Source organism: Ixodes scapularis, unplaced genomic scaffold (genome assembly GCF_016920785.2).
Source record: "Ixodes scapularis isolate PalLabHiFi unplaced genomic scaffold, ASM1692078v2 PGA_scaffold2__306_contigs__length_199485367, whole genome shotgun sequence".
Taxonomy (NCBI): Eukaryota; Metazoa; Arthropoda; class Arachnida; order Ixodida; family Ixodidae; genus Ixodes; species Ixodes scapularis.
In genome coordinates, this window is record NW_024609857.1 from 80,976,355 (window position 1) to 80,999,370 (window position 23,016).

General features: G+C 40.9%; 1 protein-coding gene across 1 annotated transcript in view; it reads right to left on the reverse strand.

Annotated features, from left to right (window-relative positions):
- Positions 1 to 23,016, reverse strand: part of LOC8039159 (glutamate receptor ionotropic, kainate 2) — a 282,849-nt gene that overhangs the window by 64,400 nt on the left and 195,433 nt on the right. Inside the window, exons 3-11 of the mRNA XM_040502983.2 lie at positions 21,001 to 21,252; positions 19,265 to 19,443; positions 17,821 to 17,874; positions 14,162 to 14,335; positions 8,403 to 8,558; positions 6,284 to 6,388; positions 6,084 to 6,200; positions 3,860 to 4,063; positions 817 to 1,178 (exon numbers count right to left, since the gene is read on the reverse strand). Of these exons, the coding sequence (XP_040358917.1) occupies positions 817 to 1,178; positions 3,860 to 4,063; positions 6,084 to 6,200; positions 6,284 to 6,388; positions 8,403 to 8,558; positions 14,162 to 14,335; positions 17,821 to 17,874; positions 19,265 to 19,443; positions 21,001 to 21,252 (1,603 nt within the window). The remainder of the gene's footprint in view (positions 1 to 816; positions 1,179 to 3,859; positions 4,064 to 6,083; positions 6,201 to 6,283; positions 6,389 to 8,402; positions 8,559 to 14,161; positions 14,336 to 17,820; positions 17,875 to 19,264; positions 19,444 to 21,000; positions 21,253 to 23,016) is intronic.

The window sequence follows — 23,016 nt, forward strand, 5'->3', positions numbered from 1 at the left end:
TGTCGTAAAGTAAAAAAAAAAAAAAAGAACGAAGGAAACACTTAAAAGTAAATGTTGTCAAAGCCGCAAAGGTCTGCCATTTCCGCCTAAAACAGCGTACAGACTAGCGTCTCACACATTTTAGTCTTTAGGCGATTTTCTGCAGAAATCAAACGCAAACAAATACAACCACATACATGCTGCGCCTTGTTGATTACTCTCTCATTTCACCTTACTTGCGTGCTACAAAACTACGGTTACGGATGCTATGTTTACTGATTGGGATGGCAATTTTCCCGCACTACTCCAAAACCAAGCGTAAATATAAAAACTGCTGGCATTTAATATATTGTAGAGCGTGTCCTCAAAAATAATTTATACAAAAATTTCACTTCAAATACAAATGGCGTAACTCCGAATGCCCAGCCCCCGCCACTACTCAGCACCAGCGAACCGAACCAGATGCCAAACTTTCAGATCTAACAGTTTTACTAGTTAAAAATTGTAAGTGTTTTCAACTGCATTAGAAAAGGGGGTCTATTTTTGGTAACCAGTGCCATTCAGATCCAAGTACGTATTCGAGGGTTCAGTCGGCTATCATTTTACCCTATAATTTTGTAGATCTTTGGTGAAAACATCGGGTGTTCTATTCAATGCGTGACCTCTACTTAGCATCAAATGAACCGTAGAAATCAATAAATTCACAAAACGGCGTAATGGGCATCGCTCGAAAGGGATCTATTTCCACGGACTGAGTTGAAGTAACTGATTTTATTGCATACGAAAGCAAATTGATTGGATGTAATCTAGCTGTGACCCAATAAACAGAAAACTTACATGGGGGCGATCTCGGACCCCTGCTGCATAATAGCCCCCGTCGTGAACCAGAAGCTGTTTGGAAGGTTGAACTGGTTCTGAAGATCTCCTTCCTCAGGGACGCAAGGGTGTGGTGAAACCCACTCGTAGGGGGTAAACCTTCCCATGATAAACATGAGTAGAGACACCCCGAGGTAGGCTGTGAGCATGTAAAGCCAGACGTCAACGGAAAATGGGTACAGAAACGAGAAGAGAGACGGATCGCTCTTTTCGGCCTTCTTAAAAAGGATGCTTATTCCCGTGTTCATGAAGGGGATGGTGAAGTCAACCGCTGACTCCCTCTCGTAAGTTATGGTCAGGTCCACGATGGCAGCATCAGCTTTCTGCGTGGAAGAGCGGGTTCGGATGACATGTTCAGAAACATGACAGTTCAAGATGCGGAGTCAATTGTGAGAGTTTAGGAGAACATCGATGGGAATATAGTATTGGCACCTGACGAGTGATTATTTCAGAAAAATACACAAATGAACGGTTGTTAAGGGTTTCCATTCCGTCTGAACTTTTTTGAAAACTACTGACTCAATCACCGCCATTGGCATATATGTGTATTATTGGCTGCGATAGATCAGTTAATATTGTTATTCTACTACGACATATCCATGTAACATGGACAGTGGGCAATATCCATGTAACATGGACACAAATCCATGTAACATGGACACATGGACAATCGGCTTTAGGAAATAGATTGTGAAGAAGACAAGACATTTATATGAATATTTTCTGCTAGTAAAGCAAAAGCAGGATGGCCGTTCTATAATTTTCAGAGTGGTCTCTTGTGTGTTTTGCATCTAGGAAGTGGCTCAAAATGAATGAGAACTTGACTCTGGCCGATTATGTGTTGAAAACCTGAACTAAGGTGCACTGATCACGATTATGGTGAGCACCTTAATCCTCATACTAAATTAAAATATAACTCAGGGAATTTGCCCTAATGTGCAATATGACAGACATATTTCAACCAAATATGTGACCGTTGACCGTGCCGTGCCTCTAGTGCACCAAAGCAGGCCCTGCGAGAGTTCGCCTTAAAGGCGACGGTGTGGTCGCAATTTGAAAAATGCTTTGCTCTCGTCGTACTTCTGCGGTGCTTAGGAAAACAGCGCTTGTCGTGAGGGCCATCAGCAGCTGCCACCGTTTGCAAGTTACAATTTAAAACATTTTTCGTGCACAAATTTCAGTCTAGGCGAAAGTCAAGTGAGCATACATTTATAATTCTTTTTGTTCTTATGTGCTGTTTACAGAAATGTTAGGAAAATAATATTTAAAATAATAAACGTTGAACTTGTGATTTGGCTTCAGTGATGTTCGAATTTGTATTGCTTAATTTTGTTTTGTTTTGCTATATCTAACATTTATGGGAACAGCTATTTCACAAACATTCAAAATTAACCCATAAAAAGTAAACCATTCACGGAAAGACTGCTTGAAGTTATTTATTAATGATCCATTTTAACACCGCAAACGGCTAAACACAGTTATCAGCAGAACATTCATGAACTATTGTTTCTTTCATTGACGTTTGAGGTAGAAGACAAGAAGTATATAGCACTACACAACCCACTGTTAATCACGGACTGTCGCAATGTTTTCCAGAGTAAGTGCTTAAAGGGGCCCTGCAAGTACTTTTTTACTGGTTTTTATTTTGCACCGAACCTGAGCGCACTGAACGTAGTAACTTATTGAAACTTCTTTTCTCGAATTTCGATATATTTTAAAAGCTATACGCAAATTAAAGTTACAAAAACAAGCGAAAATGACCTCCTTCATGACGCCCTTGGTTGCTTGAGTGGCCGTGAACTAGAGGAGGGGTAATGAGCTCATCGAGCGCTCACGGCTGCCGCACTCCGTGTCGACGGCTCGAGAGACTGGCACTTAAGAATGTTCTGGATAGGCTGCATGCAGCGGGCAGCCAGAGCTGCTTTCATTGCATTTGCTGCGCGACTAAACACTAATTCGGCATGACACTACATTGGCCACAAACGACAGCAAACCCGGGGTAAAGATCAGTTCAGAATGGGAGCCACTTTGTGCTGCCATACCGCGAAACGGCCAAACCGCAAGACAAAACTTCTCGCCGAAGGGGAACGCTCCGAGCCGGTCGGTCCTCCAGTCCGTAAACGACCACAGCGCCGCCGCGTACATCCGGAACCTTTCCGTGTCGGCGCCTGATCCCACTACTCCTTTCTAGGATGCGTCGCCTTTTTTACCGATTGGTGGTGAGTATGTCGACAGGTTATTTCTTGCTTCCGTACTTTATAAGCTGCATTAGTTTCTTCTCTGATCTAAAATAGTGAACAAATTTACTTTTATAAATGATTGAAAAGGTTCGCACCACTTATATTTTGTATTTCGACTAAAAAGAAGCTTTTAGTGGCTCTGAACACTAGTAAGCCCATGACCTAAGACGTCACATACAGCGCGCTTTCGGTACCGCGGGTCGCCCCCGTCGTTGAAGGAGGTTCCGCATCGTCCGTTAAAAAATGACGCACTGATACTTAGTTAATTTCTCCGTGCCCGCTGACTTGCTCGAGCCCCAAGAGACGTGGAAACCGCAAAGAAGGTAGGCGCTTAAATACGATTGCAGAGCCCCTTTAAGACAAACAGAACAAATATTGAGGAAATTTTATCTGAGATACTCTCCGGATTTAGTATTCTAGAAGTGGGTATTCTACCCACTAAACACAAGCCCACCATAAAGTGGACCAGTCAGCCAACCCGTTTTCGAATGAACCAATGATTAATGATCGCACCTAGGGCGTTGTCGTAGTCGTAAACAGGCTTGATTGAGGTTTTCGTCTTTTTAATTTTTAGAATCAAGACAAAAAAACGGAACTTAATAACAACTAATTAGGAGCTCATTAGCGTAAAAACAACCAGAAAGTAAATACAACATTAAATTTGATGTTGGCCGGAAACCAGACTGCGTTCAAACTCAGTCTCTATTTTACCCGGGAAATCTCTAATATTAGGTAAGAACCTAAAGCGACTATGAGAAACTTACTCTGTCAAGAAGTTCCTTAATCATGCCGTTCCATTCTTTGTTTGGCTGCGGTGACCCGTACTTGCCATCTTCCGTAAGATAAAACTCGTGCTTGAAGCCGATTTCCTTTGCCAGCATTGCAATCAGATCAATAGCATAACCATAAAACCGATCATTCCCAGTCTTGTTTTCGCTATCCGGGTAAACCATGGTGTAAGGCTTCGTCTAAGAACATATATAAACAAAAAAAAGAGTATAGAGTTAATTGAACAATATCTAAACTGTTTTATTGGCAATGGGAATGTAGGGTAAAGCAGGCTTTTCATTTCCAGGGTGATGTTATGAATATAGCAAATCAAAAATATTTAGCAACTTTCACTCAAGATCAAAGCAGGATGAAAATTAATATATATTTTGTGTAGTTCTTTTAATACATGATATAGCATTATTATGTAGTCCTTGAGTTTGCGAGCATCTTCTACTAGGCGACACCTGAATCAATAAATTGTTGGAACGCTCTTATACATATAGCGTCGCGCTGCTTCTGTACATCCGATGATAACTATTGTATCCCATATTTAATAATGTAGCAAGCCTGTGTGCATAAAAAAAAACATTTTGATGTAAAATGAATTTGTTTTTTTTTACAATGGAATATGTCAGCGATGTTAGTAAACTGTTTGCCATTGGGAGGTGCCAATTTTGATATATATCGGTCATGAGTCTAAGTTAGGGACCCGTATTCTTCTGGGTGTGCAATTTCGTAGGTATGTTTTCCTTTAATGTGCCGATATTATTCAATAATTTTTAATTCACGTGTTGGCTTTTGTTGACTCTATACATAATAAGATACATTTTTAGAATCATTATTAAAACGATTCTAAAAGATCAGACTGGATGTTTAGCTAAATCTGTTCAATTTCGCCATGTAACACAGGCGCTTCATTTTGCAGTTGCGGTACATATTTCCAAATAAGATTCTGGCAGGTACGACCTTCAGCATTCATAGCTACAACGCTTCCTATAATCGCTTCGCAAAATCATGAATACGTGCGTGTGACTCTAGATATCGCAATCGGTAAAGTGTACATACAAACATTTGACCTGTGTACGAATCGGGTTAGCGGGACGAAGGTAGGAGGGCGTCTTGTTATTAAGGAGGAAAATGGTAAATCTGTGGGCAAGTAGACCAAGCGCAATTCTTCCGCACCATTCACTCGCGTTGATTTTAGCACGTGGCACTATAATTAATCTTTGCCAATTATTATTACCTTTCATTTTATACCAGAAACGAGAAAACATGGATTTAAATCCATTTTATGGAATGGTACCTATGACGGGTTTTCAGTGATAGTGAGGACAGCACATTTTCAGGTGATGATAGGAATTCAGAAAAAGATTGTTGGTGATATCTTGACTGCTACTTCTTGGGAACATTTTATATTAACAATCTAGAACTTTCCTAATAACAAGCAAGAATTCCCTCAGATCTGTGTACCGCAGCGAGCAGAGACATCTAGGGACGACTCAACTATGTCTACCTGTGGCATCTAAAACGTTTAAACGTGACCTTCCATTCAGATACATGGTTCTCAATAGAGCTTTCGAACACATCTCGCGAGACACTTTTATACTCCTCACAATGTCGCCATAAGAACCGATCTAAAAAGATATATAAAAAATATTTAAAAAAAAATTATAAATATTGCTATACCCGGGTCTGATCAAGACGCCAACTCTGGTTCTTAGGTTGGTCTTGAGGAAGGTTGCTGACGGGAAGAGTGTGAGCAGCTTTGAAGAATTCAAGGGTTTCCTCCACTTCAGTGCAAATGCATACGTGAATAAATATGACCCTCAAAGAGACAGGGTCCAGAAAATCAGGCAACTCGTCAAAAAGCTGCGTGAGAAGTTGTGCAAAATGCCAAGGGAAGAGAACCACTTTGTCGACGTGCAGATTGTTCAGTTCATGTTTTTTTATATTTGCTTTGTGTATTATTATTTCTGTGTTATAAATGAATAACGTTTCTTTCATATGCTAACACGGGGGTGGCACTTTACTAAATGGTGAGCCTTAACTGCATACAATTTCGTTTTTTTTTTTTTTTAATCCCTACAATTTCGTTTTTTTTTATTAAACAGTACCTTCGTAGTCTTATTGCTAGTGCATGTAGAAGGAAATTTATTTTAGTACAAAAAAGAAACAGATTAAACATTGGGCTCAAGAAGCCAGAATTGTCCCACTTACCTCAACCGTGGTAACCTTGAGAGTAAACCCTTCAAGTTCGTCCGTGAATTCTTTCTCAGAGATAAGTGTGTAGTTCGCAAAATACGAAAGTCCCGTCCTTGGGTGCCACGTGGCAACCTTCAAACAAAAACAAAAACATACGTCTCGTAATAGACAAGGGCTGAAGAAAGCTTATCGAGTTTACCAATTTAGCAACTTACTTGTTTTAGGCCCCTTGCCTTTAGTTCAAGGACGTCGAGGGTGAATTCTTCCCGGACACCTTTTTCTTCCAAACGCACGTCTCCGGTAAGTCCACGAATCGTAATCTACGAAGTAAAAAAAACAAAACATTTTTAGCATTGTCGTCATGAAAGTAAAAGTGTCATAGAAATTGATAACGTTTTCAAATTGTTGTCATGAAACTCAACGACGTCATTTACTTAATGCAGCAAGTGCAAGCTGAACTGTAAAATTTAAGCGGTTCGTTTCGATCGTCTATAGTTTGAACACAGTTATTGAATGTTTGTGCATAACCCCGAGCGCGAACTTAATGTGTCGTTGTATGCAAAAATACTGTATTTTGTATGTAAAGTTTTTGCATTTAAGAATGATTAAGAGGCGCACAGGAATAAAGCTCGTTGAGAGAAAAGAAGGAATATCTTAACCAGGTATGTATATACGCATACCGGGTGTTTGAGCGATGACTTTACACATTTCTACAAACAGGGTAGTTGAGAAGTTGCGAAAAACACTACGAAAGACAACATACTAATTATCAATTAGAGACTTACTGGACGTACCCGAAAGCCACTAAAACACTCAACTGTAGGGATCCTAATGCGCAAGGGAAGGGCGCGGTGCGCTAAGGTTACCAAATGTGCAGCAGGTGGGGGCTGGCGATGCAAAAAAGGAATTGATAAGAATATCATCCGTTTTTCGCACCACCAGCTTTGTGCCTGTTGCACGAGTGGTGACTTTAGCGCACCCCAGCGCCTCCCACGTGCTTTAAGCTATCCTAACATTCACGAATAAAAGCTTTTCGGTGACGACCCTAAAGTTCCTCATTGGAAACATACGCGCATTTCCACTAATTACTAAAGTTTAGTTGATTTTATCGCTAATAATGATCGTTTTTTATTCACAATCCTTGATGTCCACCGTGGCTAGCAATTTGTTCCCGAAAAGTTATCTTTTTTTGTTTTGTGAACAACCTACTTATAGAAATGTTCGAAAGCCTTAGCTGAAAGACCCGGTATACTATACGTCTATACAAATTTCTGAAACTTTTCTGCTACAGTTCAATGTACTTTTTTTGTATCATACGATATGCCATTGCGCGACGCCTTGCTGCATTTTTCTACACGTGCTCAACGCGCCAGACTTCATCAATATTTTGTACTTGTGAGATCTGGGGAAAATTTAGAATATAAAATAATTATCCGAAAAGGTAGGACGAGGTAGACAAGAGGTCGAAGACAAAAATTTAGGATTTTTTGTTCGCTGCCAATTTGTCAGTAGTTACGTGGTAATGAAATCACTTTTTGTGTCTGCTCTTAAACCCACGCGATCTGACTTTTTTACGTCAAAAGGAATAATATCCCACTTAAATGGATGGCTTGGCTTATTTCTGACATTCTTTAAGTCAACCTGCCTAGTCCACAATTGGATTAAATTATCGTTTCAATGTCCAGCAGCAAAATATTTTACAACTACGCAAGGCTAACCGATATGCTACCCATGACGATAGATGATATATTAGTGTTTTCCCCAACTTGGAAAATAACTTACATGGTTTCTTTTACAAAGCAGAGACCGATTAATTACTTTGTGTGGAACAAAGGTCATTATAGAATATAAAAATCACGCTGCAGTATAAAAAATAATATAATGTAATCGGGTTTTTGCTCTAAGCATTTTACTATCGGGTGCTCACAAAATGAAATAAAAATTCCATTTTTAGGAAAAAAAAATTGCTATGCCTTCACCCAATGAAACTTCAAGAAAACAAATAGTTTGGTACAGGGACTTCAAATATTTGCCTCTAGTGTAAGGGGCCTGCAATAGCTACACTAGGTATTCGGCTACACCCTCACACGCGACAATTAATGTGCGACCTGTCGTCGGTCAGTTTTCAATATTTCGGTCAATGTCAATTTGAAGGCGTCAACATGCAAAAACATTTTTTTTATGACGTAAAAACAAGATTATAGCTCATAAACGTCTGAAGAGCTGTACAGCGCCACGCACTTTATGCTTTTTCACCACCTCATCATTCTCAAGAATGCAAATAAGACTCTCCCTGCAGCTGAAACTTTTCTGAAGATTGCAATTTTTTCTCACCATTTTCATTGCATCGAGGAGAGAGGATCCGTGTCTCCAGGGCTTCGGGTGCTCACAGTTCAGCGACTGTAGATCGAGTGTCTGCAGCACTCGATCAGCGTTGTGGAGTCCGTTTGCCAAAAGAGCTACGGCGTCAAACGTCAGTGCCGTGTCTGTCTGCGATAAGAGAAAACCCGTTGGCCACCGTTGGAACACAAAATTACATTGATTTTCACCGGTGTTTGTTTGCAAACAACCTCGCTGCAGCCCGCGTTCGGCGGGCCCCTGCGCGCTTCCCGTTTGTTTATGCTTTCCTTTTCGTATCGCATCCTTTTGCTATTTGTACTACTTCTCTGAATGTACGCAGGTTCTTACAAACATATTGCTGATTCTTCTACGATCGAAAATCTTCTTGCTCGATTGCGCTGGGTTGTTCACGAACAAATAAATGCACTGCCTGATGTCTAGTGGTGCATCAGATACTGTGGCGCTCTTGTGGTATCAACTCACGTCGAATGCGATGAATAGTGACTGACACAGGAAGAGCGACAGGGCAATTATTTTAAACTCCCGTCCTCCAACGCGAAGTTTCGCTTTTCGCCGTGCTTTGACTGCGTGGGCACGTTCGAGGCTCATGAAAAGGTAGGAAGATAGCTTTTGAGGCCGGACAACTACAACTCTTTTTGGGGTTCTCAATGTCATATCGCGCCGAGATGTTTCGGTGGCGCCCTTTGAAGGTCTCCATCAGTGACATCACGACCAGGATTCACCTTGCTTTGACGTCGCGAGGTGCTGCCCTGGCTACTTCTCATAACTTGCTACGCGTTTGATTGTGTCTAAAAAACGCAGTGGAAGATAGGAGCCATTACATTCTTAAACAAGGACCGCCGAATCTCACAATCTCTGGCAATGCGCTCATGCTCATGGTTTGGTTAATCGTGGAAAGCCAGAAACGACGACCACAGCAACGTTCTTGGTCGCACACGTCACTAATACCTCTTTCATCCTACTAACGTTGGTTCATTCTTAATTTGAGAGTACAGCCGAGGAAAAAAGCGCGGGCAAGCGTGCGCTCTTGGCTTTAAGACTTTTTTTTTGTGGGCGAAACTTGTTTAGCGAAAGAGGTCTTCAAGGCAGCGACCTTGCGCTCTCGTGCTTGTGGCATTGGCTGCAGTCTGAGCTTAACGGTGAACAGGGTATATACATTCCTAAACAATGACACATTGAGTGTTTTCATATGGCGAAGATTGACTTCCCCCAAGACTGATGGTCGGTGTTGGGTCGTCTTTATAAACAAGGAAGACAAAAGAGACGTTGATTTTGGGACATCTATGCGTGTCTTACCTATTTTTTTATAAATGACATATTTTATATGGCTAACCCCCACTCTTTTTCGGCTCTCTCTCACGTGACGTAAAACAAAAAAAGCAAAAAAAAAAAAAACTCAAGTCGGCAGAACACTGACGCAGCGCTCGTATCCTCACTGTTTGGCATCGGTATGTCTCGCTCGATTAATCCGAGTTATTACCGTGGGTCATATCACGAGATCAAACACAGAGCGGCGCCACTGATACTCTATACACCTAGCGAACGCTAAACGAGCGAGCTCTAGGTTTTTTCTAAGCTCGCATTTTTTCTTTACTTCTTTTTGTCCCCGTGTTGCATTTTGTTTTTATATCAACGTTCATGTGGAAGCCACGGGGCGGCACAGGTCTTTCATTTTCTCAGTCCTGCCAGTTTTGTTTTCTGGGAGTCACGACACCGGAGATGCTCCTAAGCTATGGCTGCGTTGCAATCGTATCTAGCTTTCACAAAAAGAATTTGAATTTATGCGCGAGAGGGTGAAAGTTGGCCACGCGGTGATGTGATGGTGCTGATAGGGGAAGGGGCTGACACGTACATGTCTGAGTGAGAGTGCTGATTTGGGGTCTTCTTGGTGTGTGTGTTTTTATCTTATTTTCTTCTTTTTCCTTTTTCAAGTAATAAAGTTTCAATTGCGAGTCAGCGCTTGTCCCGTCTGCGTGTTTTGTTCTCCTTCGTCCGTGTTTGTTTGAGCTGTTTTTACATTATGATCTAGATCTATCTCGACGCACAATGACATTCGGCGTGAGCACTGCCTTCGCACACGATAGCGGAGGACAGGAGCGATGTTTTGCTCCTTTGTCTCGTGACTCCAAAATGATGAAGACCCTCGGTTCATTAGACGTTGGGCAACTGGTTTCCAAGAAAATTAATGAAGACAATGTTTGTTAAGATCCCCCATAATTTTGTGTTTATCGAGCGTACTGACAGTTCATCGTAAAATAGGGTTGCAAGATGCAGACATTGAGCCATTTGTTCTTTATACGTCTTGCTGAAAATTGAGCGTCTGGTTCACAAGCGAAGGACGCGTAATCACGCTTCCTGGTGCGCTAAAATAGAGGGCTGGCAAGTGTTCACCTTCATATTTCGTGTCATAATAAGGCCAGACGCAGCCAACGCTAAGAGTTGATGGGACAAACCAGAAAGTGTCAAAAGCACACCCTCGTGACGATCGTTATTTTTCCGTACGTGTTCTATCATCGCTGAACCAATCACAAGGAGAAAGAGCCAAGTGACTCGCGCTTTTTGGAGTTGCTTAGTTGGTCCGATTACCTCGTAGAGTCCGCTACGTCTGGAGTTCAGCTGAAACGAAGTAAAGTGTCTATTATATACATTGTAAGTTTAAGAAGCGCTGTGCGTGGCGACTCTGAAGCGTCTGATTATCACTCCGCAGTGAAAGAAATTGCCGCGTTAGGCAATAAGAAAGTGCAAATCACAAAGCAAACATTGTGAATATAAGATGCCAAGCCCTGGGTTCGTTAATCTACCAGTGACCATAGTACCCTCTGAAGATCAAACGCTCGATACTTATAATTGGCTTGACAAAATTAGTGTTTTGGCAAACTGAGATATTGAAAGTTACCCTTTTATTCATAAACAGGTTCTTTTGCTTGCGAATTCTTACAATCATGTGAAACCCAGCTTGAAAAAAAAAAAAAAAATTACTCGTATATAAAATACATGCAGTCATTGTTTCATCTTGGATAGCCCGATGCAGTGGCTTCATGAAAGTTGACATTATTACATGCCATGTCTTACTAGGGCCCTTCCCCTTGCTTCTCCGCATTGGAGCCGATCTCGGTTATTGCTGAAAGCCGAGCACTAGGAACCTTGTTTCGTAATATGCTAGGAAGAATGATCCCTTGAACATCATTATACCTATTCAAAGCAAACAGCTCAGTGGGCAATATTTATTATAGGTATCGTAGTCGTACATTATCTTACAACTCTTATATTTCGGCCCATGACCGGCTTCTGGATTCCTGGATTACTCAAGAGGGAGCGTGTATGTTCGATTTTGCTACATCAAACGCCCCAATGACGGTTACAATAGAAAAGTGCGGAGTGTGGTGGTTTACTTTTCTCTTACATTGCAAAAACATTAAGATTCTTTATTAGGCCTGATTACTTTTGATTTATTTGACCCTAAACACAAGGTATGCCTTGAATGCCAATCAGGTCACTCGACGGGTGCTCACACATTCGTATCTAAAATATCTCTCTCTTGACAGAAGGGCTCGTCGGGAATTTTTAGCTGTAAAATGGTGCTTTTTCTACCAAATTTTGTTACGTCTCAAGTCACTACATGATCTGAAAATATGAATTAGGGAAGTAAAGAGGCGTGATGCACCTCACTGCTGCAGCGTACTTCTTGCTTTCTTTTATGCTTTTCTCTTTTGTTTTATAAAAATAAGTCTCAGATTATGGAGTGTCATGATGAGCTGATTGTGCGTATTTTGGCGAGACGAACAAGCCTGTAATGAATATGTACGTTTTAGATGACTTTCTCAAGCACATTAAATATCAATACACTTTACTCGCTCAATGAGAGAAACGCGTACAAAAATGTTATCATCGTTTCTTATATTACTCTGCTATATTATTTTCAAACGACACTTAGGGGAGATTAGTGGCCGATTGAGCTAGCGCACCCCAACTCGCAGCACGTGGAGCGAAAGCTCGCGCTGCAGAACCCAGGATCCTGGGTCCAAACCCCACCCCTGCCTGTCTTGATCTCAACAAGCATCGTACCATCGTGCGGTCATGTATCGCTGCGGCGTGATGCACGTTAAGCGGGTGTACTGCACCAACTAAACTTTTTATTTACAGATGGGAGACTCGTCGCCCGTTGTGGCAGACCATGATCTAGGCTGTATAAACACACACACAACCCAAATGTTATTAAACCCCTATGCCTCTACATGAGTGGTCCTGTTTGTGTTCTATGTAAGAGGCTTATATACACCATAAAACAGGACCACTCATGTAGGGGCAACATTTTTTCTGCACATTTTTCTTGTCTCACTATTGTTGAATGTCAGCAGAGCAGCGTAGCTTAATATCATTCGATACCAACAAGCTCGTTCACAAGCATTTCTTGAGTGTTTACAGTCCTCCCATGTCACAATGCAAGACATGTTATTTGTTAGTAACATATTATGCGAAAACAAAATATTATATCTAGAAAGATGCAGTACTGCTAAAATGTTATAATGTTGCCTAACCATTTAACGCTGATTATATTGAAATTTAATAGCCTAGAAACCGTGCGGGTTCGTTTATAAATAAGTCTCCAGATGCACTTTTTTGCTTAACAAGGAGGCAGGCAATACAGCTAGAAATTCAGGGAGAGGAGAGATGCGATTGCACGAGGACGTTGGAACGCAGAGCTGTGGTTGGAACTATTAGTTGGTAGCTGCAAGGCTGCACTTGTCTCCACACGCTGTTTGAGCGCTTTGGAATGTGAGCGCCAAACGTCGAAATTCAGTGTTTGGCGTTCGAAGGCGTTTGAAGATTCAGCAGTGACAATGGCAACCAACTTTACGTCCACTCACAACTCATTCCGACAAGAGCTCGGCGTTACGATGTCCTCGGGCGCCTGCCATCTCCTTTTGGTTCTCAGCTTCTACCCGTATTACGGCTAACAATTGGAGGATCGCCACGAATCGCGCCCCTCAGAATACAATTTGTTCTGAAAAATGCAATATGCGAAGAGGAAATGAGTGAATGAAATGTTGTGCTCGTTACCCCATTCCCCCCCCCCCCCCTTTTCTTTTTGATCAAACTGTTTTCCAATATCGTCATTCGCTAGGATCTAGTCCTTTCCGCTGTCATTCACTGTCTTCGTGTTCGTCGGGAAAGTAAACCCAAATACGTTTTCCAGAGTGTTCATCGGCTCTCGCACTGGCCGAAAAACTTACCTTGCATTACGATTTTTCTAAAATTGCTGCGACTGTGGCAACACATAATTAATTCAGAGACCTAGACATCATAAAATAAATCAAAAGGGGTGCTCGGGACGCGGACCTGCATTGGCTATTAGAAATAGCTTGTTTACTGAATACGGTAGATTCAATATGTCACGAAGGGTTATTTTTTATTCGGGTATACATGGTTCAATTGTCAGCTTGCTGACTTCAACCATGTAAAGTGCTTACAAACTAGCCCAGCTCAACACCCTTCTTTAGTCTGGCCGTTTGCACTCCGAGCGACTCTTTACATTCTCCAACCTGTGCTTTCATACAGGTATCTTCAAACCATCCAAGTTTCATTATGTTCACTATAAAAACAAATCTTAACTTTTACATTGATTTAATATCCCAAACAATTATTACTGAAAATCTAAGCGCCGACATGTCTATGAATGTCAGAAACTAATGTGTTCGGTGCGAAAGATGAAGTGTAATCTGCCTCCGTACATCAATGTGCGCAGGACTGGTGTGATTGTCGGCTCCATATCTCCACAGGGCGCTGCCAATTTTAATGTCGCGCAGAACGTTCATAACTTCCGGACGCGATGGGTCGACGAGACGAAATGCTGTGATGTTCGCTTGCAAGCCAACAAACTCGCGAAGGTCCAGAGTGTGGAGGTCCTGAAAATAAAGACAAACACTCATATAGTTCCTTGTTTCTCAGCAAAACGTTTATATTAAAAAAAAAAAAAAGTAACTGAACGGCAGACAATTTCTAGCAGTGTGTATAACTAGATGTCTGACCCTCCGGGATTGGTCGATAATACATCATTAGAGCCCCTCGCGGATAACATTTTGATCATTCGCATTCCTATGCATGCATTAGCACCCGAACCGCATTCATTAAATTGGGAGCGCCCTCCAATTCCCAATTCCTGAAATGTCAATACATCAAGTGTGAATAAAGCAATGAATCGTCTGTATGGTACTATATAATCCGCTTTCTTATATTTTTACAAATCTCTCTTCGAGTCAGAAAACGGTGAATGTAATTTTTGTCTAATTCTTTTTTTCACACCATATTTATAATATAAGCGATCGTTCATCCAGAGACACCTCGCGTCTCTGAAAATATTATTCCAGGTAGGAGATCGTCCCCGAAGTCTGCGACACACTGCCTAGATGATGCTCTTGGAAGAAAAAAAATATTTTAAAGGCAGATATTCATTTTAAAACAATTAAAATTAATAAAATACAAACAAATATTGTAGTGTACTTTCATTTAGGATAAACAATAAAAATTGGGAGAAGAAAGGCGGTCTTTCACCGTACCAAAGTACAAGTATATACGCGATAAGACGTTAGTACATCACTGGGAAAATATGATAACATTCAGTAATGGCAGCGCCTCCCATCAGTTTCAGTTTTAAGCACAAACCAGCAACTGCGTTCTCCAGACCATGTACTTATTAGCGTCTTGCCAATTGTTGAGAGACAAACTTCTCCCACACAAAAGGCAGGTTCTCTTGTATTTAAGGCTTCTATTATCTTGTAGCTTGCAAACTTTGGGTTTTATTTTTTTTTTGCCCGGAGAATCTTATCCCCTCTTTATTTATGAAACATGAAGACGCTTTCAAAGTACGATTCGTGCCTCCGCCATTTCTAATTTTTTCTAGGGACAGGATTTTTGGCGATCTTTCGTTAGAATTAAGTCTTTCTTTGTTCAAGCAAAATATTTCTTCCCGATTGGCAAGTGTTTTTCTGAGTAATTTGCTTCTGCAAAGTATTCAATGCTACACCTCCTTTTATTACTCAAATTTTAACTTTACGCTATGCGGTCACACACGTTTATGGGCCGCCTCGACAAAAATGTAGATTCAGACCCGCGGATGTCCGCATCCCATTGGCATCCGCGAAATTTGTTTAAGTTTTATGCGCACCCCCCAGCTTATTTCGGATACGCGCGGATGCTTCGCGGATTATCCACATATATGCAGGGCTCTACACATCATTTTACGTTTAGAGTTGCATGAAGCTGTTACGCTAAAGCGACATCATTAACACCAAAGGCATGCAACATTGCACCGTCTATTTAATGATACTGCATTGTAACAGAACTCTTGCGATAAAGCCAAGTTGAATAAATCACATATTTTTGATATTTCGGAATACAACCTTCTTTATTGCATTTTTGTCTCATTGGGAAGAATGGTTAGACGGTATACTTCCTGGCCATTTTGTAAGTGGAGATTCATTTGACTCTTTCGATTTTTCCCTCATTTTCTACCTTTTATTATCATCCTTTCACCTTGCCACAACATGGCTGCGTTAGTTGTTCAGGAGGCAAGGGATGTAAAAAAATATATATATTCTATGCAGAAATTCCAATTTGTACGTCGGTCTTTAAGCAAGTCAAAAGTTTTGCATCCGCAAACTGTTCATAAAAACTCCGTGTTAGCTTGCACTTGATATATGGCAGTGACAGACAAAGTAAGCTGAAACGACGAGCAATAATCGGAACTGTTATTTTATGCTGAAACAACGCCATAAGTTGAACTCGTAACGACAGAGAGGATACCAACGAGAGCGGGGCTGCCACTGCTACCTGTCTCAGAATTATTTTTAAACATTCAGGGATCACTTGTTTGTGATTGGGTTGCATGTTTTTTGATCGGTTACTATAGCCGGATGCTGCCCTATATTTTTATACGCATGGTCCACATGCAACACGAAGCATTATGCACGCGCATAAACAACACAGAACGATGACAACTTCAAACACAGGCGGTAGCACCACATGCTCACATGGTGGCTAGTTCTCCATCAGGATCAGGGAACGTCAAATGAGACTAGTCACGGCACTTTCGTCCTCATGCTATCTCTTTTTGCCAGTACAACTTCTCATGTCGGGGCTGCCCTGACGGTATCTTTCGGTCGTGGCTCGGTAACTTCGGCTTACCCTTGTCCATGGTTGTAAAAATAAAATACACACAAGCCCGTCCTATGATCAATGAACATTGAGATTTTAGTCAAAGTTAGATTAATTCATTTTATAAAGCATAATATTGTAATATATTTACGTATGGCGTTTTTTTTTACATCCACATTCGGTTGCACATTTCCAACCAATGCCGAAATGAAGATTATAACACAGAAGCTGGCATGCAAGTGCTGCTCGAAACATTAGCTGGACGCCTAATCTTCGCTCCTACAGGGGTGCTCCAGCGATACTTTGAGCTACCTCAACTGAATATATTTTCTGACTCCCAGGCCTTTACTCTTTCCGGTATGCTCATTAGTATCGCGACATTTATAACCGCTGTTGTGAAATTGGCAGACGAAAATGAGGCAAAAACCAATATTCAAATATACCCGCACTTTCAGTGCCGTGACGTCAGTGGCAGGCAGGCTTACCAGTCGAGCTAGCAGTCTAAGAAATAAGATATGCCAATCATTTGTTCCGTGCGGGAGCGGGGGGAGGAGGGACGTCAGCGAACTTTCAAAGCATTCATTTGACATCATCAAACTGCTTCGAATCAGTTGGGAACACATTCTACAGTCTAAACAGTGAACCCCTGCCTTCCACTGACGGGATTTTTTCGTTGTTGCCAGTAGAGACTTTCAGTTTGAAAAAGTCGCTGAGGACCGAAATTGTAAATCTGGTAACTTCGCAAAAAGAAATGTTTTACCTATTATTTAGAATAATATTTAGCGATGTTTGTTGCTGAGTTTAGCGAAATTCATGCAATTCGGGGATCATCGAGAAATCGCCGGAGTTGACCTTAAGAGTTTAATGCAATAGCGTTATCGGGCCCCGTTTTTCATCGCCTTCTCATTCGCCGTGCAAGCGTGCCGCGGTTGAAATCTCGCCTAAAATTCTTCAAATTTTTCCTTAAGGTCAATGTATTAGTTTACAAAGTGAAATCATTTGAGACATGCGGCGACCTGTAATTCGCATTACATGACATGTTTTACCACCTTCATTCCATGCGTGACATCACGTTTTACATGGGCGTTGTGGGCTATAAAAAATTCTTGCGCAAGGTCATCTATCTCTAACCCTATCGACCAATCAGGATTTTCGCGTCATGCCACCAACGCCGGCGCTTCTGCGACACGAGCTCTTTAACGCTGTAGCGTTAAAATATAGGATAGAGGTAACTTACCAGTGAGGTGATTATGTAGTTATGATAATATGTCATCATGTTGACCTCCATGGCCTGTAAAAACATATAGTGACATTATGAAAGATCCGTTCATCCATAATATTTAGGAAATAAAAACAACCCTATTGTGCGTGGAAAAGAACGAAATGAGTCATTTTTCAGATTTTCAGAGATGTGGTATATTTTCAGAAGTGTTGTAATTTAGGCGGGTTGGTATGATGACACGGTGAACGGAACAAGGCACACAAAGAGGAGGACAAAGAAAAGGAAAATGTTGAACTTCACCAGCGTTGACTCGCAACTGAATTTATACACAAAAGGAAGAAGCAGAAGACGCAGGGCACGCAGTGCGTGTCGCGCGCACTGCGCGCCCTGCGTGTTTTTCAGAACGTCCTCTTCTTCTTCCTTTTGTGTGTAAATTCAGTTGCTAGTCAGCGCTTGTGTGTCGTGCATGTTCCTTTTCTCTGTCCTTGTGTTTTTGTGCGCTGTTCTGTTCCCCTTGTATATTTTCTTACCACAAGACTATATAAAAACACCCGTGTGTTTAATTTGTTAAAGAGGCGTCTTAGAGCTCGTGTAAAAAGTAATCAGTGCCGACTACGGAGGGGATCAACATATGAATTTATTAAAACATGATTTACTCCTAGAAATGATCTACCATGCGATATTGAACATGACGCAAATAAACACAATGCAGAGTTAAGCTTGCGGACTTCATTTTTGACCCATACTTCGCCTCTGCTACAAGGGGAAAGAAGGACACTGACAAAAAAAAAATAGTTGGTTTGGTTGCGGTAATAGATAGAGGAGAAAAGAACAGCGGAAGAAAGCTCTGATATTGGTGCTGGCGGCGGCCACTCTACAATATGTTTTGAACCGTCGTTCGGAGAGTGGCTCCTTTAGTGCATGGTACAAACAAATGAATTATCTAAAAACATTGTTTTTCCCTTAATCTTCATTTAATCGTTTCTTATGTCGGTGACTCTATTTCGCCCTTCTGCAAGTCTTCCCCAAAGTACACTTGTCCAGCACTTTTTATCCAGGCTCAAAATGGAGAGTAACTATGCTGTGAAAGCATAGATGGCGTCTGATATTTGTCAGAAGACAGCAACTGGGTATTCTCAGAACTCATTTCACAGCCCGGTAGAAAGCAAATAGTAACTACCAGAAGACAGCTATTGGGATGGTTTCCATGGAACTGTATGATATTGATGTATTTCTAATGTTTTCATTCACAGTGTTAGCTCTGTAGCTTGCATTCATTGGTTCTCCGAGTACGCTGACAAAACGTAGTTGAGTCCATCTTTCGAGTATTATCCCGGCAAATCTGTCATCGCGTGCATTATATCAATCCAAAACGCGATCGCTTTTTCTAACAAAGCAAACTTCGAGCTTCAAACAAACTTACACAAAACTATAAAATATTCATCAGAAAATCGCTTACCTGTCGAAACAACAAAGGTAGAGACTCTGTTTTGACATCCAGTATAATGTTGAATTGTTTCTGGTAGCCAATATCTTTGAGCATCTTTTTAAACGAAAGTTTTGGGTTGACTTGAACCAAAGAGACGCTGTGGTTTTGTGCAAGGGAGCTGTTTATAACGTCCTTGAGCAGTATTAAACCTGAAAATGTATATAATTAGCAATAACGAAACGGCCAGCAGTGATAACGCAAGTTGAGGGCGCGGATCTCTCGACCAACATAATCGGCACGACTTGAAAATTTAGAATTTCAAACGTACGTACTTGGAATTGGACACGCCGAACGTAGTTTCGAAAATAGATTCACGTATATTTTAAAAGCTTAATACTGAGGTAGCGATATATTAAAAATAAAGCGAGATCATGAGGCAGTGTGTTTCATATTGCCTACACCAGCCTGTTTTCCGACTGCACACGGGTTCATGCACTCGTTCCCGAGTGGCTAGATTAACTTGTATCTGGCATGTTTATGACCTTTCTTTGGCTCACCACAAAAGTTTCAAATTTCTCTAATTGAGCTATAGATACGAAGTATAAGACGAAGAACCAGCTGCAAAGCCAAAATCTGCAATTAAAGAGCAATTTGATCCCAAAGATATCACACGAAAACTGATGAACCTCAGTGAAACCCAATGATGGCACTTATCTGTTGATTTAGACATAAAGATGCCACATTGCAGCCAAACTACCAATAGTAAAACCTTTTTTTTTATTTCTGCCGATTTCGGTCCAAGGCGACGAAAGCCTCACCAAAACAGACAAAGTTTGGTTATACCTTGCCATCACCAGGATTTTCAAAGCCCTTAATTTCAAGGCAGAAATACAAGTGTTCACCTACATTACTATGCTACCTGAGAAGTATGATCCGTACAATTCCTGGAAATTACACTGCCCTCAAAATCTACGTTAAAACCTATTTTACGGTTTCAAATCAAGTATCAATATCTTACCTACAAATTGGCATGTAAAATCATAAAATCAACTCTAGTCATGCAAAACCCGTGAAATAACTGTTTATCAGACAATATTTCTGTCTTAAGTTCCATCATTTGCATGCGCTCCCAACCTACAGCATTAAAAGGTTGTATAGGGTTATGACTGAAATAAGTCAAAAGGTGCTATGTCTATCAAGTCATTCATTATCACAAGCCAATACACCGAAATGTAAGCTCGTGTGTATAGTAGAATCTACTAACAATGATGCAATACGCAGATAGTTATACATTATTCAAAGTGTCGCCGTGTTTAATGCTTTCATGGTCTACAAAATGGCCAAAAAACAAGTTCCAAATTTTTATCTGTGCTCAGCATAAACAAGCTTAGAAATGCAATGTTAATCAAAGATGAAGCTCATCTTAAGCGAAACAATTTTAAAAGTTGATGCCTTACGTTACCAGTCACAAGGAGTTCACAAATGAATAATGTTTAATGAAGTAAGCAATTCATTGCAAGAACATTTTAAAGTACTTTCATAGTCGAATTTTTAAAAAGAAATGTGCCAACTGGGAATCATTTATCGTTCCGATAGACATGTTGATGCTTTAAACAATAAATGATAAAACCCTGCTACGTGATTGAACTTTTGTCTAGAGTTGTAATGCGCTGTTTTGCGTTTCTAAAGAATGCGAAAACGTCATCCAGTCCAGAAGGAAATATTTGTAAATTGACTGCATTGTTTTATGCATGTCAAGTCCTCACTGTCTTGGTGTTCGTAAAGCACGGTGAAGCTTTTCCATTTCTTGTTGATGATTAGGTCAAGGTAGGCTTTCCCGAACACCTCTGGGTCCGGGAATAGGTTCAGGGTATAAGGATTCCTGTTGGACTTGGGTTCCCACGACGTTTGCAGATGCGGCACATTCAGGTTGGTACAAGCTGACTTGGTGAATGACGTCACAGCTTCCGATGTGGGTCCTATGATGGCACTAACTCTCTGCTTAAAGAATGTGCAGACTGCAAAATAGAAACAATTTCACCTATAGGCTTTGCACTCAATTTTAAATTAATCTTAATAATTCATAAGGAAGGAGTCAGTTGGAAATTTATGAAAATTCACATCAAATCGTTTCTTTTTTTTTATTCTGAATGTCTGCTTTCCTAAATAAGTAAAGATCTAAATGACTGCTTTGTCGCATTGCTCTTTTCTTAGCTGGGGTAAGAGGGTCACCTTCATACGCTTACTTTATCAAGTGCGTAGAAAAAATCGTGGTGATCTTCTAAATCTGAGCAATCGGCATTTATTGACAAAGCATAAGGCCTGCATCTAAGAAAGTTAAGGAAAACGCCTTTATTTCAAAGAATAATGAATGCGGTTATCCAAAATTTCAGGAACAAAAACGAGGGAAGCGTTTCGTGGGTATGTTTCATATTTATTCGCCGCTGTTCTTTAAAAGCAACTCATATTGTCATATTTGTTCTTTATAATGTGATTATAATAATATTCCGTACCATTTGTCAAAAGTTTATTGAGTTTGATCTATGAGAGGTTCAGAAAATCGGGTAATGTTCGAAAATTAAGAGGTTGCTAGCTAACAACGAACATTTTTCTATTTAGAACGACAAACTAATTTCAACAAAAAGAAAAAAAAAGGAGCCAATAATTGTAGCCCTCGCAAAATACGCAGAAACTCTTTTTATCCGAGTGCGCAACAAAGTTTACCTAGCGTTTAAAGGGTGTGAATAAAACATATATTTGAAGATTGTCGTACAGACATATTTAACCGAAGATTCGAAGGCGTTTGACGATTCGACGGAGAGGTCCTATAAATCAGGAGCAGAATGAATTGGAAGCGAAAACACATACGCCCCCCTCCCTCTTACAAAATGGCTGATTTCTCTAAAAGGTCTATGATTTGATGGGCGGCTACGCAACGATGGATTTGTTATTTTACGAACATCAACGCCTGTCCCAGAGACCACGGGTGTCACGTTACCGGAAACAGTTTTTCATCGATTGAGCACCGTTAAAAATTATTTAATGCCGAAACAGAAAGCCATTATTTAAAAAAAAATGTTTGGTGCTTGTTAAAGTGCAAACAAATCTATGCAATTCAAGTAAAGGAATTTTCTGTTCACTTAAATTAATTGTCTAGTTAACTTAAATGAATTCTCTGTTCATTCCATTAAACATGAAATAATTATTACCTGGTACTGATATTGTTTGGTTACTCTGTTTAGGCGCTCTTGATGTTGGGTTGGTAGATATTACTTTCTGCATATTCTCACGAAGGACAAATGATGACGATACGAATAACTGAAGAAACTAAGCGTTTAATGGGGCGAACGTCTGCCCAAAACAAGAATAGAGAAAGGCTAGCGTCGCAGGCGTCGATGGCGGCGAAACAGAAGGATCGAGCGCTGGGGCGAGACTGACATCGGCTTGCCACGCGGAGTGCCTTTTGTAGCCGCGTGGGTTTCCGGAACATTCGACCTAGAGCGTTCGGCGCGTTGAACGTGCGGGCCGCGACCAAGCAAGAGGATTCCCGAATTTACCATAACATTAAATTCTAAGAATAAATAAGAAACGGGTCACTCCCAGGAATGGGACCCGAGCTCTTCGCGTGGAAGGCAAGCACGATAACCATTCAGCCGCGGCCGCGCTGCCTGCTTCGCCAGCTGCGCGCGCTTTATTACTCCACCTTTTAAAAAGCGCATCGCCCCGATGGAACCCAAAACAAAGCAAATAACAGGAGCGGTAAAATAAAGAGTCATTTGGAA